Source organism: Halichoeres trimaculatus, unplaced genomic scaffold (assembly GCF_033239565.1).
Source record: "Halichoeres trimaculatus isolate MK-OKI-2021-1 unplaced genomic scaffold, fHalTri1.1 fHalTri1_scaffold_21, whole genome shotgun sequence".
Classification (NCBI taxonomy): Eukaryota; Metazoa; Chordata; class Actinopteri; order Labriformes; family Labridae; genus Halichoeres; species Halichoeres trimaculatus.
The window spans coordinates 16,280,843-16,296,498 of record NW_027437199.1 but is presented as its reverse complement, the minus strand read 5'-3'; the positions used below and the strand labels follow the sequence as shown (position 1 = coordinate 16,296,498).

Here is a 15,656-nt window from a genome sequence, read left to right as displayed (position 1 = left end):
AACAGTAAGATTAAACTTACAGGTACGATTCCTGGAGGAAAATTAGAATCTGTGTTGATTCAAGAAACCTAAGAACTGATGGGCAAGGCAGTCTTAATGTGCCTTACAAAAGGTGTGTAACTGCAGGACAAGGGCTGCCTTATGCAAGTGTGAGAAAAAAAAAGCTTAAATTTAGGTTGAGGATATATTAGTGATGGTGTTTTAGTTCAAAAGAAGAATCTTGACAGCCTCCCAAACGCAGGGCCAACACAATACACCTTGGTGCTCCCTCTGTTAAAAGAAGAGGCCTGGAGGGTTGGAGAAAACTAACCGAGCTTTAATCTGCATGCCTTAGTGTTATCCTTTGAAATGCGTGTATAGGCCTAAGCCTAACTGCCAGTAAGAGCCAAGTGTGACTCAGGGTGTGGTTTTTGCTTGTCCTAATATAACTGTCAGTGTGAGGCCATTGTCATGAATGTGCAGATGTGTTCAACACACTCTGCAAAACTTGAATGTTGCAAAGTGTATTTGTCCATTTTCAAAAAAGTCAAAAATTTTAAGTGATTTGAAAATAATTACATAAATCTTTCAAAGCTCCAAAATATATATATATATATATATATATATATATATATATATATATATATATATATATATACACACACACACATATATATATATATATATATATATATATATATATATATATATATATATATATATATATATATATATATATATATATATATATATATATATATATATATATATATATATATATATATTTATATATATATACATATATCTCGGGGGTGAAGATGATTTTATCATGGTACCTGCTTTCCATCTTTCACTGAATTAACGTCTAGACAACACAATCAAAACAGGTTAGTACAACAAATTTCAACCTTGCTGTATGAATTAGTTAAGATTTTGAGTGTGATGCTTCTTGCACTAGCATTCATTGATGGATATCAAGGATATGGAGAATGCTCATTAGTAGTTGCAGTCATTTATTTGATGAACCTCATTCTGATTGGACTGACATGTTTGGATTTCCTTCACTAAAATTTTCTCAAAATCATGTTTTACAAACCAGAACAAATCGTGTAAAAAACATGCTCCATGCATTTTAACTGTCACCTGATAAGAGAACAGTGCAGAGATTGAAGCCATCGAAGGTTAGAAGGTGATACCCTTACGTTTTCTATTGTGCTTTCACTTGCTGCTGAAATTACTGCATGGTGACAAGGTGTTTACCAAGTTTACCTTTGAGGGTTCATGTGTTGACATGCTAAAATGTTAAGCCAACATTTATGCATTATGAAAGTGTCATATTTTGAAGTTATTATTCCATATATAAAACATAGACATATTTGATACTCCATCCTCCAGAATGACTGTCTATGAAAAGCCTTAAAACTAAAGCATGCCAAGTGAAACACCTTGAGAGAGCGATTAGAGATGGGATCTAACCTGGGAATTAAGACCAAATAAACAATAAAAACATTAGCAGCCCTGCTATTATGCAATCTATCAAGTTAACGAAAACATAACTTTCTGGAAATCTGCCATAAAAATGACAAGACACTAAGACACAAATAAGGAGCTGAGCATGAATATACAAGTTCCCACACACTTGTTATAACTGTCAGATATCATCTGTCTCCAACTCCCTTTGTGTCTCAGAAAGAAACAACTCAAACTGACACATGAAGTCTTTCTTTTAAAGGTAAACCAGCACTCACAGGGGGGCTGGTGTTACTGAAATTAGAGCAGTTTTTAGCATTGATAGCCATTAGGAAAGATGTCATAGTCTTTAACCTTGGGTGTACATACTTTGCCCAATGACTTTTATGATCATAATTATTTCTCATTAAAAAAGCAATATTAGTCAATTTGAGAATGTCACACGGGCAATTTTTCTGCAGAGCATATCATGTTTAGAGGAAGGTTATTAGCTATAAGACTCTAATATAGAACAGATATTCGTGTGCTCATGCCACTGAACTTAATCCTTTTAAGCTGCTTGATACTTCATCCTAATACCACTGACAATACCAATGCCAAGTCTTAATAGCTGTGAGCAGGGAGTAGTCCAATTAAAAGTGCTAATGCACAGGTAGAAAAGCAAAGGTTTTGCAGTAGCTGAGATATTAAATTACAGGTGGATTAAAATAGCGGTGGCGCAGACTGCACTGTATAGCAGAGGATTCAAACTTTAAAAACTGAGGGTTGCTACAATTTTCTGTCACAGCTGCTCTACTCTGTCCTCCTCTTACTCCAGCTTTATGACCTTTGGAAATAATCTTGTTGTTTTTCGCAGAAATTTTGTTTAGAGACAAAATGGTGTGCAACTTTGATTTTTGTCAATTTGCACTGGTGGCTGTAAAAGACTAACTTCAGCACCATTAGGTGACACAAAGTCAGACACAGCTTGCTGGTGTCACTTTTCACACAGTTCTGTAGTCACAAAAGAGCCCAAAGTTATGCCTTTACAAAACACCTCAGGCTGGCCTTTAGCTGCCCATCGTAGCTATTAGCTTAAAGCTATTGTTGCGTCACCTTGCTGTTATCATGTTTCTTACAGCTTGTGGTTTCTAATAGTTATTAAACTTGTCTACAACCGGATCAGGCACAGGCTTCAGTAACAGTTGAGATGCAAATCCAACTCGTTTTGTCTTTGATTACAAAGGGGTCATCAGTGAAGTGGGAGCACTAACAGCTGTGTTGTGGCTGTTGTTGTCTTGAAAACAAAAAGCTCCCCACTGCTTTTGTTCAAGGAAAAAGTCAAGCCATGAAAAAGTCTTTCTCGCTTTTCAGGTTGGCAGGTCCCCCAGTGCTGTCCTAACAGGAGGTCAGGCTGCAGCCAAGTCTGACAAAGTTTGGAAACTAGTGTGTTCAGAGAAGTGGGAATTACACTAACATCTGTGGATCTGATTATGGTATTTCAATACTTTTCAGCAAAATAGGTGTCACTATATAAATGATGAGGACTCAGACGTCCACTGTAAAATTTACGCTTCAAGCTTCACCATATTCACCATAAAGAGTTACAACTGAACCCTCTCTGCCATGGATCAAGTGCTGCTCTTAAATGTTTGATGTTTCAAATCTGTTTTTCAGAGGCGGTAGTGGGCCTCAAACAAATCTTTAAACTTCCTTCAAACTGTCGGGTTGCCATGTAGTTTTCAAATTTTAAAAAATCCACAAAAAAAGATTCGTGCCACATCTGTGTAAAACAGACCAGTATCCATTTCATCTCCAACCTCTGCACTTCTTCTGCCCTCCTTTTCCTACACCGCCTCATGTCATTTGCTCTGGCTAGACGTTACACACCCTCAGCCCCCACCTCACCGATACTTAACATTCCTACAACTGGTCATTGCAAATCATGACGCATGTAATGTCACACTCGTGAGGCTTCAGCTCTCCCTGACTCTACAGTGACGGACACAGGAGAAGCACTGTGTTGTCTGAGAAAGAGACTTGGAGAGGTGTGTCAGATTACAATCAAACACGACCCTCCACCCCCACCCAGCTAGCCTGTTGGAGTGGTAAAATCACTGTCCTGCAGCATGTAAACTACAGATAGCAGCTCCAGTGTATACATAGGGGTGTTTCTTTTGTGTTTGTAAGAGTGTGTTTGATGTAGGCGCAACAACACATGAAGAGCCTGTGTGTAAATAACAGCCTCACACATATTCAAATATTGCTTTTACTTTTACAATCTTCACTATTTTAAAATGTTTCTGGGTCACCGTTGGAGCACAATCTTTTTTTTTCAGGCCAGATCAAACAATAATGATATGAAAACCTGTATGAGATAATTCCATATGTGTAAAAATAAAACTGAAACAAACGGTATATCAGGTTATATTTCTGCTCTGCTCTACATTTTGGTTCCTCCATTGTTGGAGGTATTTACAAAACGTAGGAAAGTCGTGCATATGGCGACCCTGATCACAAGACAACCCCATTTTTCAAGACTAATTTTCAAGTAAAGACTTTAAAAAACAGATCTAACTTTTATGAAGAAAAAAATTGTAAATAAAGATAATAATAATAATGACACATTGAATTAAACAATTTAAGTTATTCATACAGATAGCTATTTCATTTTATTAATTTTGTTATTTTATTTTTATTTATTAATTGTTACTGTGAAGGTACACAGCATTGGATCCCGGGTGGCCGTGCTTCTAACTGAGCAGTCAGGCGTTTAAAGGGCCAAATCGTTTTTGATCTCTTTGTTGGCTAATGACACCTCAAACTTCCGCCTGAAGGCACAGAGATCCAAACATTTCAGCCTGTATTTCAACCATGACACTGATTCTTATCTTGAGCACAGCGCACTAAAAAAGTGGGTATAGATCCAATTTACTGAAATTCCTATTTGAATTTTCTGCATTGACAAAAACAACCCTTATGTTTAGTTGAAACTTGTTCACTTGTTGGTGTTTTTTGAAAGAGAAAAAACAAATCTATTTTATTTGACAGGAAGCCTAGCTAGGGTGTAACATTGCTGAGCATATTGGGTATTGGTGTCCCTCAAAGCTGGATCGGGATTGGTAGGAAGGGGCCGATCCATAGTGCCGATCCAGGCAAACAGTTTCCTCCCTTTTCTTTTTTAATGGCGCTCTTGGATATTTGATTTGAAATATTACCTCTGATACACTTTTATGTTTTTTGCTGAATTACCTAGGGTAAAAAATATTACAATTGAATATTAATTTCTGTACATTCTGAAGAATGTTTTTTACCAAACTGCTGGCAAACATTTAAATGAATATTTTATAGTTAAAATAAATATTACTTTTTATTTATTTATTTATTTTTGCCTTTGACCTAAAACATTACCAGTCTTATACCTCAGTAGAGCATACAGGTTATTATGAAACACTGGTATCGGATCAGTATCAGAATCGGTACTGGTCGATACCTAAAGCTCAGGTAGCGGTATGGGTACCAGAAAAGTTGGATTGATGCATCCCTACTTTATAACAAGCTAGCATTAGCATGCTAGGGGGAGATCAGGTGGGTTCATGGTTCAAAGGTAAACAAGCTAAATGATGGGCGCTCAGGCGGAAATAAGTGGCACACAAGAGAAAGAAGTCATGAAGTTTCAAGTCAGAAGGAAATGAAGTAGTAACTCAGGACGGATTCTGATTTAAAAATCACACAGCAGCTGCATTACTTCTGTAAAGAGAGTCAAGAGAAAGAAATGAAGGGGGTGGCAATAATATGGGGACAAGAACAGTGGGGTTGAATGAGGGGAAAAGACTGGAAGTTTGGTGTCAAGGGCAACGTTTAATGTTAGGAGAGTGGAAAGTCTGAGGAATGACAAAGATTTCACTATCAGTTAGAGAAAGAGCCAAACCTGGGAATGGCAGACTATTTTACAAACAAACTGAAGGACAGCATGATTTTCCACAGGGAGGACATAAGCACTCAACCTCCTACCAAGCAAACTTTAACCTCTTCTTCAAAAGACCAAACAGCTCCGCTCATGATTTACATCAACCCTTTTAAAGGAGCGGTAAAACATCTCCAAAAAATCAAATAAGATGCATTTCTGAGTCTATAAATACATGCTTACCCCAAGAAGAGATAACTTCCTATTGTTTTTCTTTGTTTTGCTTTCTCCTGTTGCTTTCTAAGGCAGACACTCGAGGAGTCTAATGAAAGGTTTAATACTGAAACTGAGAGCAAACTTGCTCAGCAAGTTACATGTTGATGTGAAAAGCTTGGAGCTTGTGCTGGCTAGTTACAAAACTACAGAGGTACACAACCTCACGATGAGATCACTTGCAGGGCTTTAGTGCTTGGAGAAAAAAAAAAGGACGACAAAATTTCTTTTTTGTCTTGCACGTAAAGCATCAGTAACACCACGGCTAACCAGATTTTACTCCCATGACTCCTACCCTGTTTGCTCTCAATTATTATGTCTAGATGTGATAAGTCATGTGTAGCACAGGGGAAGAACAGGGTCTTCTCTCACTGCTGAGTGTGTACTGCTTTGATCTCTCAGGTAAGGGGTCACGTCACTTCTGTCTCTGCCTCATGTCAACACCTGTACTCAAGTTGGGAGACACTTCTCTAATTACAATATTTGAAGCGTGAGATTTATGTAAAAAGTTTTGAAATGTATGAACGAAGCCTTACGGGGAGGTATTTGGCCGTTTACTCATACGAGGAGGAGCTCAAGGAGTCTTGAGCCCTTTTAGTATGCATTCTTGTGTTATGCAATATTTTCAGCCCAAAAAAGGACTTAACATTGAGGGAATGCCAAGCACAGAGGTGGAGACAAAAGAGTATAACCAAAAAAAAGTTAAAGACATTGCATCACACCAAATAAGTGACTCTTATCTACGATTATCTATAATCTACTGTGTACAACACAAGTCTAATCTTTGTCAAATATAAAGACTAAAACAGTCTCCTTTCTCCCTTGATGAAGAAGCAGTGTCCTTCGCTAGTGTGTGTTTTTAACCGGTCTGGGAAAGTTCAGCAAGTACATCAGGAGATTAAATCCTACTTCGATCTGGATTCTTAAAAAAAGCACAAAGCTCCTGTGTTGCAGTGTAAATCTAGTTATGTACATTAGGGAGCAAGGACTTAGGGTTAAGCATGTGTGTATTGGAGGGCAAAAGGGGTTGACAAGAACAAAAATCTTAGAAAGCTGAACTATGCAGCTCCTTAAATTGGATTAAGAGCCAAACCAAAGGCATGGAAGTTAAGAAAAAAGCCCCATGGGAGAAAAGAGGAGGGGGGAGGAATCAGGGTAGAGAGGGGAGGTGGGTGTGTGAATAGGTACATGTAGCAGCATGTCATCACAAACACTCCGAGTAGGGAAAAAGATCACAGCCAGGGTGGAAAAAGACCATTCATCATCAATCTTTTATAATCATTTAAGCAACAATCTTAGCTGCATTACTGAGTAATAGAATGCAGCTCCATCTACAGCCAGTCAGTGCATGCTTTAACTTTTCACAACCACACCTACAAGATGGAAGTGTGCAGAGTAAAAGAAAAAGGAAAATCTGGAGCACATTCTAGGTGATAGTGTTTGCATCATCGGAAGCAGCAACTTGATCAGGACAAATACAACTAAGTGGAGGCTGCATACACTTCATCACCGTCTAATGTTTGTTTTCTTCTCTTTGTGCACTGTTTTTAGCACTCACTTGGTGACACTAACTTCCAAGTGTCACATGTAACATATTAATCAGGTTTTGTTTTTTGGAGCATCATGGAGCTGCAAACTGCATTAGGCTAGACGGGTTCCTTTGGATTCAATTTAGATTTCAGTTAGAACAAATTTTCCTTCAGCTCAAAAGTCAAGTCAGGTAAACTAAGGTCAACATTTAGGTTTTTTTTTTTTAATCCACTTGAATATCTCAGTAATTCCCTAGGTCGGTGGAGCCAGTGGCATTAACAGTGGTATTAATACATCAACAGTCACCACTATGCAACACTCCTCCTCCCTCTGCTGCCACTCTCACGTCAATGAAAAGACTCCATATCCATTATGAGACTATATTTCCCATAAGGTGCATGTATGAACAGAAACTTCCTGTAGATGCCAAGGCCTGGATTTACTAAAATTACCCTGCAAATGTCAGGAGTTTGTTTGATAGGGCTTTTATGACGGAAAGCAACCCATTCCAATTCAAGTTGGCATTCACAGAAAACACGAACCGGTGCCAAAAGAAATACATCAGACGTGATTTGTGTAACTGATTGTGAATAGCTTTTTGGGATGACTAAAAAAGTAGTAGCAGCAGTAGCAGAAGTCCCTTGCTTGAAAAGCAAGTTGAGAGACACATTCATCATGAATGAGGAGGACATGGTACATTCTAGAAATCAGTGGAGGTAAAATCAGACTTTGGACAGTTTGGACCTAGGCCTATTTAACCTTCTAAGACCCAGCATCAGCATATGTGGACATTACATTTCTACCTCTCAGACTCAGGATACTTTCTTTTTTTTAAAAAACTTTTACCGTTAAGCTACATTTAGGGACACTGCCCATGTCATCTTTTGGTGATATCCAAGCGGCAACCTCCGGTCTAACAATAAGAGACAATGCAGAAGTGCTAAAATCTGCTGTTTCTCGAATGTGCTCTTAAGGCTGGCTCCAGAAGTACCGGAAGTCACATACACACCAAGCTAAACAAATCCTTTTTCAAAGCAGAAATTAACCTATTTACAGCCTGGTTCAAAAAACGTCTCCTGTCTGAGTCGCTAATTTTACTATCGGCACACACTGTACAGGGGGTGAATTTTTTTCCAACTCGGCAGTTCAGAGGGTATTAAGATCCCAAGCTTGCCCAATCAGAGGCACAGCTCATGGTCACGTGACAGACAGGCACCCTTTAGCTATACACGAAGCCCCTGCCACTACCAATATGGCCGCTATAGCCAATGTGCTTTATTTCCCGTTTCAGAAACAGACGGGTAACGTCGGCGAGACTACGTCCATGTTTTATACAGTCTATTGTGATATCACAACATTACACCTATTTTAGTGAGAAAAAAAAACCCAAAATAATGTATTTAAGTTCCATAGCACTAATAACAAACAACTAATAAAAACCTCATAACAAAAATAATCAAACTTCTTTTACAATGACCAGGTTAGGTCTTACTTATCCCAAATAGCAATGAATTAAAAATGGACACCATACAGAAGCTTGGGTCTTAAGAGGTTAAGCCAGATCTCTTGGACAAACAATAAACTCCAAGGCAAAAATTATCAAAGAAAAGGTCAAAATAATGAACCTGCAGCAAAACTAAAGCTTAAAAAAGAAGACGAGTGGACTAATTGAACTCAAAGGAGAGGCAATTACAACGTCTCTCTTCTCTTTTCTTTGTAAAGGAGTTGTTAGTTCACCAATTGCCCCCAAGCATGCGCTTTCCATAGCAAGAGGTCGAAGGGTCAAGACATCAGTGGCAACATTTATCCAAAGATAGTCTTCTGAGCTGAGTCACTCAGAGAGAGATGTCTGGAGTATGTACGTCTCTTTTACCCATGAGAGAACGTGTGCTTTCTTATTGTTGTGCTTGAGTGTGACATAGCCACAAGTCATGAAGAGGTCTAACTCCCTTTGGGACATTCATAAGGTCACTGTTGTCAGGGATACCACAAGAGCGGTCATCTGTTAGGCCATGAATGGGGACTGTAAAGTCTGACCTATTGTGGTTGGTTGCTGTCCCCCTATATAATCTGCAGGTTGTTTGCAACCGCAATAAAGCACCCAGACTCGGACAGGGATGGATTGTCTTTTTTTTTTTTTTAAATATTAGGAAGTACAAGTTCATTGGCAAAAGCACAGTTTGAGAAAGAATTCATTTAATTTCAGAGAAATTATTTCTACTCACACTGAATAATCACAGAGGGGTTTTAAGAATGAAAAAGTACTTTCTTATAAGAAAGTACTCAAAAGCATCACTTTTCTGATGAAAGCATTGTAGCTCATTTATATTCCTTTAACGTAGGATACGCTGGCAACCCTCAGTTTGTGAGATGATAGGATGACAGAGAGGGTGAGTTGAAGCAATCCAGCTTTGTTCGGCTGTTTGCCCATTTCAGGGCTTAATGTGTGGGAGTTTAACCGACAGCGAGAAAAGGAGAGCAAGTGAAGAATTACAAAGACTGAGAGTAAAGAGAGAAGGTTGGGCAACCGGCTGTCAGTAGGTGACAAGTTAGTTATTCTGTCAGTGTGTTAGATTTACACTGCTTGTCAGATTGCTTGATTAATGTCACTAGGCTTTCTTGCAAAGTATGTCAGACCGTTTGTGTGTGAATGTGTGTGTGTGCACGCATGCATGTTCGTTCAAACTGTGGCTATTGCTTTGCCAGATTAGGTGTGAACCATCAAGTGTTTGCATTCATCTAATCTTTAACTTGAAAGAACAAAGTCTGCCATTCTCATGAGGAAAAAGGCAACTTTAACCAAATTCTTTCAGCATGACCTCACAAATGAACCAACAAGCCTCGAGATCAAAAATTAGATTACGAAAAGCCCCATCTATCTCCTAAAACAAAGTTATGAATCCCTTTTAGAATATTTTTTTTCTGGAGGTTAAAAGTGTATAAAATCTATTCAAAAGTCAAATAATCTGTGCCAGAACATTTTTAGGGAACCTGCTAATGATGCCTGTTAATAAACCAAACCAACTGCTTGCACACACAATGCAGTCAGAAGGGGAAAAGCACAAAAGCAGCTTAACTGGATCCTGCATAGAGCCTGCAGCAAACACTCTCTAAACACACAGCCAACACCAGCCCAGAAATCTGCCCTGAGCCTTTTTTCAACTCATAGTTTCATGAGAAGAAAGATGACTTAAACTTCCATCTCGAGCACATTTAACCACCCTGTTTGTGAACAATGCAACATGTTACAGACGTGACAGAAAAGCAACAGCATGAATTAAAATGGGAACTTTCTTACCTGAGACAGAAATGGTCATGGGTGCTTCAAGAGGCCTGTCATTGTTGAGGTCCCTGCTCAACTTCAGATCTCCAGTGTCTTCATTCAGCAGCAGCAGACTTAGCTCATTCCCAGATTCAAACTTGTATTGTAGTTTATCCGACACGTCTGGATCATAAGCCGGTACCTTCCCTATTATTCCAGATGGAAAGCTATTGGACTTGTTGGTGACGTAGTTGTTGAAAATAATCTCAAAGTCTTGCAGCACTGGACTGTTGTCATTCATATCCACGAGGCGTATGTGCACCGTTGCCCGACTCACCAGTGGTGCTGAGGTGGCCTGGACCACAATGACATACTCCGTTTTAGTTTCATAATCCAGTTCCATGAGCGCAGTGAGATCTCCGTTGAAGATATCCAGATGGAAAACTTCCGGAACATTCCCCTCCACAATCTGGTACATGATCTGAGCATTCGTGCCCTCATCAGGGTCCATAGCGGTGATTTGAGCAACAACGGACCCCACCTGGCTGTTCTCCTCCACATCAATAAACAGCTCATCCTTCTCAAACACTGGTGCGTTGTCATTTATATCTTGGACGACCACATGAATGGGAACAGCTGCTTTCAGAGGCGGGACCCCTCTATCCTCAGCATAGGCCTTGAGATTGTAAACAGGAACATTCTCCCTATCCAATTTGCGGTTAGTTCTGATGATACCAGAGTAGGGCTCTATATAGAAGTCACCTTCTCCATCATCCCCACCTGCAAAAGTGTAAGTCACTCTACCATTGGAGCCAGAGTCTCTATCTGAAGCAGAGATCTGAAGAACACTGGTGTAGACAGGTGCATCTTCCACTACAGTCCCTTGGTACATATCCCTAAGGAACTGAGGAGCGTTATCATTAGCATCCAGTATGATTATCTCCACATACGTCGTGTCAGATTTCTGAGGGATCCCGTTGTCCCTGGCGATAATGGCTAACGTATAAGAGGCCTGGTCTTCATAATCAATCTCCATTTGTGTTGTAATGGCACCTGTGTCTGGATCAATCTTAAACTGAGGAACATTATCCTCCATCATGTACGTGATGCGAGCGTTTTCACCTGTGTCCTCATCCGTTGCACTGATTACCACAACAGTGGAGCCAACTGGTTTCTCTTCACTGAGCATTACCTGGTAGTTGGCACTTTGGAAAACAGGCCGGTGTGTGTTGGCATCTGTGACGTTGATAAACACCTGAGCGCTGTCATAGAGCGTCCCATCACTGGCAGTAACTGTTAACACATACTGACGTTCCTGCTTGTAGTCTAAGTGGAGAGCTAAAGTGATGAGACCACCTCCACTTTGACTTGTGATGGCAAAGCGGTTCCTTGTGTTCCCACTGGTGATCTGATAGGTCACCACACTTTTGGCGTCCCTATCTACAGCCGTCACTGTGAGGACGCTGGACCCAACAACAGCATCTTCATTGATCTTCAGTGAGTAGGTCTTCTCTGTAAACGTAGGCACATTGTCGTTCACATCAAGCACTTTGATGCCGACGCTGGCTGAGGAGGACATTACAGGAACGCCGTGATCTCTTGCCTCCACACCAAAGGTGTAGTGCTCAGTTGTCTCCCTGTCAAGCTCCTCACACACTGTAATCCAGCCTGTGCTGTTATTGATGGTGAATGGAAAACCAGGTGTGGTGTCAGTTAGTCTGTAGGTCAAACGGGCATTTTCCCCTGAATCACTATCAATCGCTTGAATGTGGATCACTGAATAACCAATCGGCTCACTCTCCCAAACAGAAGCCTGGAAAGGTGTGCTGACAAACATCGGGGCATTGTCGTTCACATCCACCACTTGTACTACCACCATCCCTGTGCTGTTTATCAAAGGGGGTCTCCCACCATCCTGAGCCTTAATTCGCAAATTATACTCCCGAATCATCTCATAGTCGAGAGGATTGATGACATCAATCACACCTGTGGGGGAGTGAATATAAAACTGCCCTTTGACATTGCCACTGATGATGCTGTAATGAACTTTAGCATTGTTCCCCTCATCTTTATCTGTCGCTTCCACCTGAACAACTTTCGTGTTGACCCCAACATTCTCTGGTACCTTCACGAGATACCTCTTTTCACTGAACTGAGGGTAGTTGTCGTTTTCATCCTCAACAGTGATGTGGACGGTGGCAGTGGCACTGCGAGGACCAGGTTCCTTGCCTTGGTCACTGGCCTCAACAATGAGGTGGTACTTAGACCTGGTCTCCCTGTCAGGCTTCTCTCTGATCTTTACTAGACCATTTCGAGAGTCAATTTCAAACACCGAGTTAACTTCATTGTCATTTACAATTTTATAAATCATGTTAGCGTTGGAGGGAGCATCCCCATCAGTGGCCCGAATTGTCATCACTTCAAACCCAACTTCAACATTCTCCCGGATGCTAACTCGGTAGTCAGTTTGCTCAAACACAGGGCTGTGGTCATTGGTGTCGCTTACAGTGACTGTGAGGTAAGAAGTGGCAGATCTTTTGGGAGAACCATTGTCTGTTACAGTGACTTTAAAGACATGGGTGTCTTTGACTTCCCTGTCTAGAGACTGGACGGTTGTAATGCTCCCTGTCTGGGAGTCAATGTCAAAAAAGTCGTTGGATCTGCTGTCAAATAAGGCTTCCATGCCGTATTCAAGCCTCCCTGCCTCTCCATCATCCGGGTCAGTGGCTTTTAGTGTGATGACCCGCGTGCCCGCAGGCTCATTCTCCGGCACAGACACCTGATAGTTAGGGAGCTGGAACTGGGGAGATGCGTTTGCCTGTCGCTTCCCCCTGCGGCTCAATTTGCCAGACTGTCTTCTGAGGTTTTCCAAAGAGGATCCTTTCAACTGAGGCACAGTTACAATCGTCAAATTCAGCTGCACAGAGAGCCTGTCGCCTGATGAGCTGAGAAACGCACAGTGCAAATTCGCTTCTGACTGTCCTGCGTGCTCAAAACACAAGTCACCGGCCAAGAACAGCCCCCCATGAGTGAATACTGCACCCAGGTCCTTTCCTCCACAGATAGTGTCCAAAAAAGCCGTGTTTCGAGCAAAGACAGGCAAAAGTTCTGTTACATTCAAAAGCAGTGCGCCTGCAGGTGAGCAGGAAGTTGCCTTCAGTTTTAAAAGGTGGTTAATTTGAATATCTGGCTTACCTGGCTCCTTCTTTCTCTTGTACTTAATAAAACAGTCCTGCCCGTGAACAAACACATTAAACTGTGTCAGAATAACGTCTCCAGATGTTGAGGAATCTGTTCTGAAATAAACAGCTGCCGGGTTCCTCGGTGTGTGCGCACACAGAACTTTGTGGGACAGACGGATTACCCCACCGTGCCTTTCAACTTCGAAAAAACTCTGTATGAATTTAGCGGATAAAGTCCTGTCAATTTTGTAGGTCCACCCAGGGCCAAGCGACAAGTTTGCCAAAAGAGTCCCGGGCTGTAAAGTCTCCGTAAGGTGTATCTCCAAACATCCAGTCAACGGCAGAGTGAATAGGACACAGACCAACATCCAACATATCGACAGCTCCATACTTTAAAACAAGCCGGATCCCTTTGAACTTCCCAGAAAATCCAACGCGAGACCATTAACTCTCCCTCTCCCAACAAAGCGCTTTGCTTTTGCCCCTCATGTTGAAGTTTTAAGGTGGAAACGACGCCCAGTATCCATAGTATCAATGTATCCACTACGCGCAGAGGGTGCGTTAACCCACACTGAGTTTAAATGAGTACAAAATGGCTCCGTGGCTCCCCACCGCCGCCTCCGCCTCTTCTCTCCTCCTCAGAGGCTTATTACCATAAACCTGCTGTGTTCCCGCTCTGGGACGCTTTCAAGGGGAGTCTTTTTTTCTCATGGAGATTAGGGAAGTGGTCCTGACCGGGTGACCAATATGCGCAAGAGCATTGTTATTACAATAGGATACAGTGCGTTTAGATTCCTATTGCGTGTCTGAGTGCTGCCCCCGGTTCAACAGTTGTTTATTAATTTAATCTTAGGTAGTTCTATTGAAAGAAAGTTAAAGAAGCAGCTCAGTAAAGATATACATTTTTAAAGAAATCAGTATTAAATTCACATTTAATTTTGCATCTTCAGCTAACTGAAAGTCATAAGTTTCAGTTTTTAAAAAATGTGGTAATTTGAACTGCAAACAACCAAAGAAATGATGGTACACAGTGAAAATACATCTATAGTTTTTTTCCCGAACATTTTCTCAACTGAGATTATGTTTGAGATCTTTATTCTTGGTGTGATCACTGAAAAGTTATATAGTCATGATTTAGTGATATAGAATGTCATTAGAAAATGCGCATGGCGGCAAGAACTTGATCATATTTCCCAACCCTCAATATCACATCTGGTATTATTTTGACTTTTATTCTGACAGTGAGTTCTGTAAATATTTTTAGACTTTTGAATTGATCTTTTTTTATTTAATTACTTCATTTTTTTCTTTTTCATAGAAGGACGGTGTACCAAACTGAACATAAACAACACTTTGAAGCACAGCAAGCTTAAATCTAGTGATCTGCAGTCCTTTTGCAGGTCACAATTAAAACATCATATTGATATGTTAACACAAAGCCGCATAGGCTATCACTAATACACACATCCTGCAACAAGAATGCTTTTCAAATCAGAGCAGTAAAAGTAAATCAGTGTTTATAATTTTGAGTATCTTTAAGCATATTTTTTCAAAGCTACTAATAGAACTTCAGTCATTAATGTCACCTGACTTTGTTCCAGGTGATGCTTCTGCACTTGTTCTATCCACCTCTTCATTTGGATTATTTGTCAACAAATATGGCAGAAAGTCTACTCAAGAGGAAACTTATCACAAGTCAAATACTATAACATTTCTTCCTTTTATTGTATACTTACTGTATAACACTAAGGTTAAATAGTTAACTTCTGCATAACCTCAGGGGTTCAACTGTGAGGTTAATCTTGTATGATAGCGCCCTCTTGTGGATAGAAAAACACTTTACAGTTAATGAACTACGATAGATTTTCATGTATTTTGGTTCATACTTACTCTGGAATAACTCATACATACTTTTTCAGGTTAAATTTGACCCGTAATCCAAAAATGGGTTTTAGCTCCACCAGCGTGGAATGAGGAAAAAGGTTGTTTTTGGGGAATCTTGTTTGTCACCACTGTCCCATGAAAAATACACACTGAGTTCAAGGGGGGTGTCATCAATGTTATGGGAAACCAT

The 15,656-nt window shown here is 40.5% G+C and overlaps 1 protein-coding gene across 2 annotated transcripts in view; it reads right to left on the bottom strand.

Annotated features, from left to right (window-relative positions):
- celsr1a (cadherin EGF LAG seven-pass G-type receptor 1a) overlaps nt 1-14,152 on the bottom strand; it is an 81,207-nt gene extending 67,055 nt beyond the window's left edge. For both annotated transcript variants that reach the window (XM_074698207.1, XM_074698208.1), the window contains exon 1: nt 10,437-14,152. In XM_074698207.1, coding sequence (XP_074554308.1) covers nt 10,437-13,971 — 3,535 coding nt within the window. In that variant the 5' untranslated portion in view covers nt 13,972-14,152. The remainder of the gene's footprint in view (nt 1-10,436) is intronic.
- Nucleotides 14,153-15,656: the final 1,504 nt, after the last annotated feature.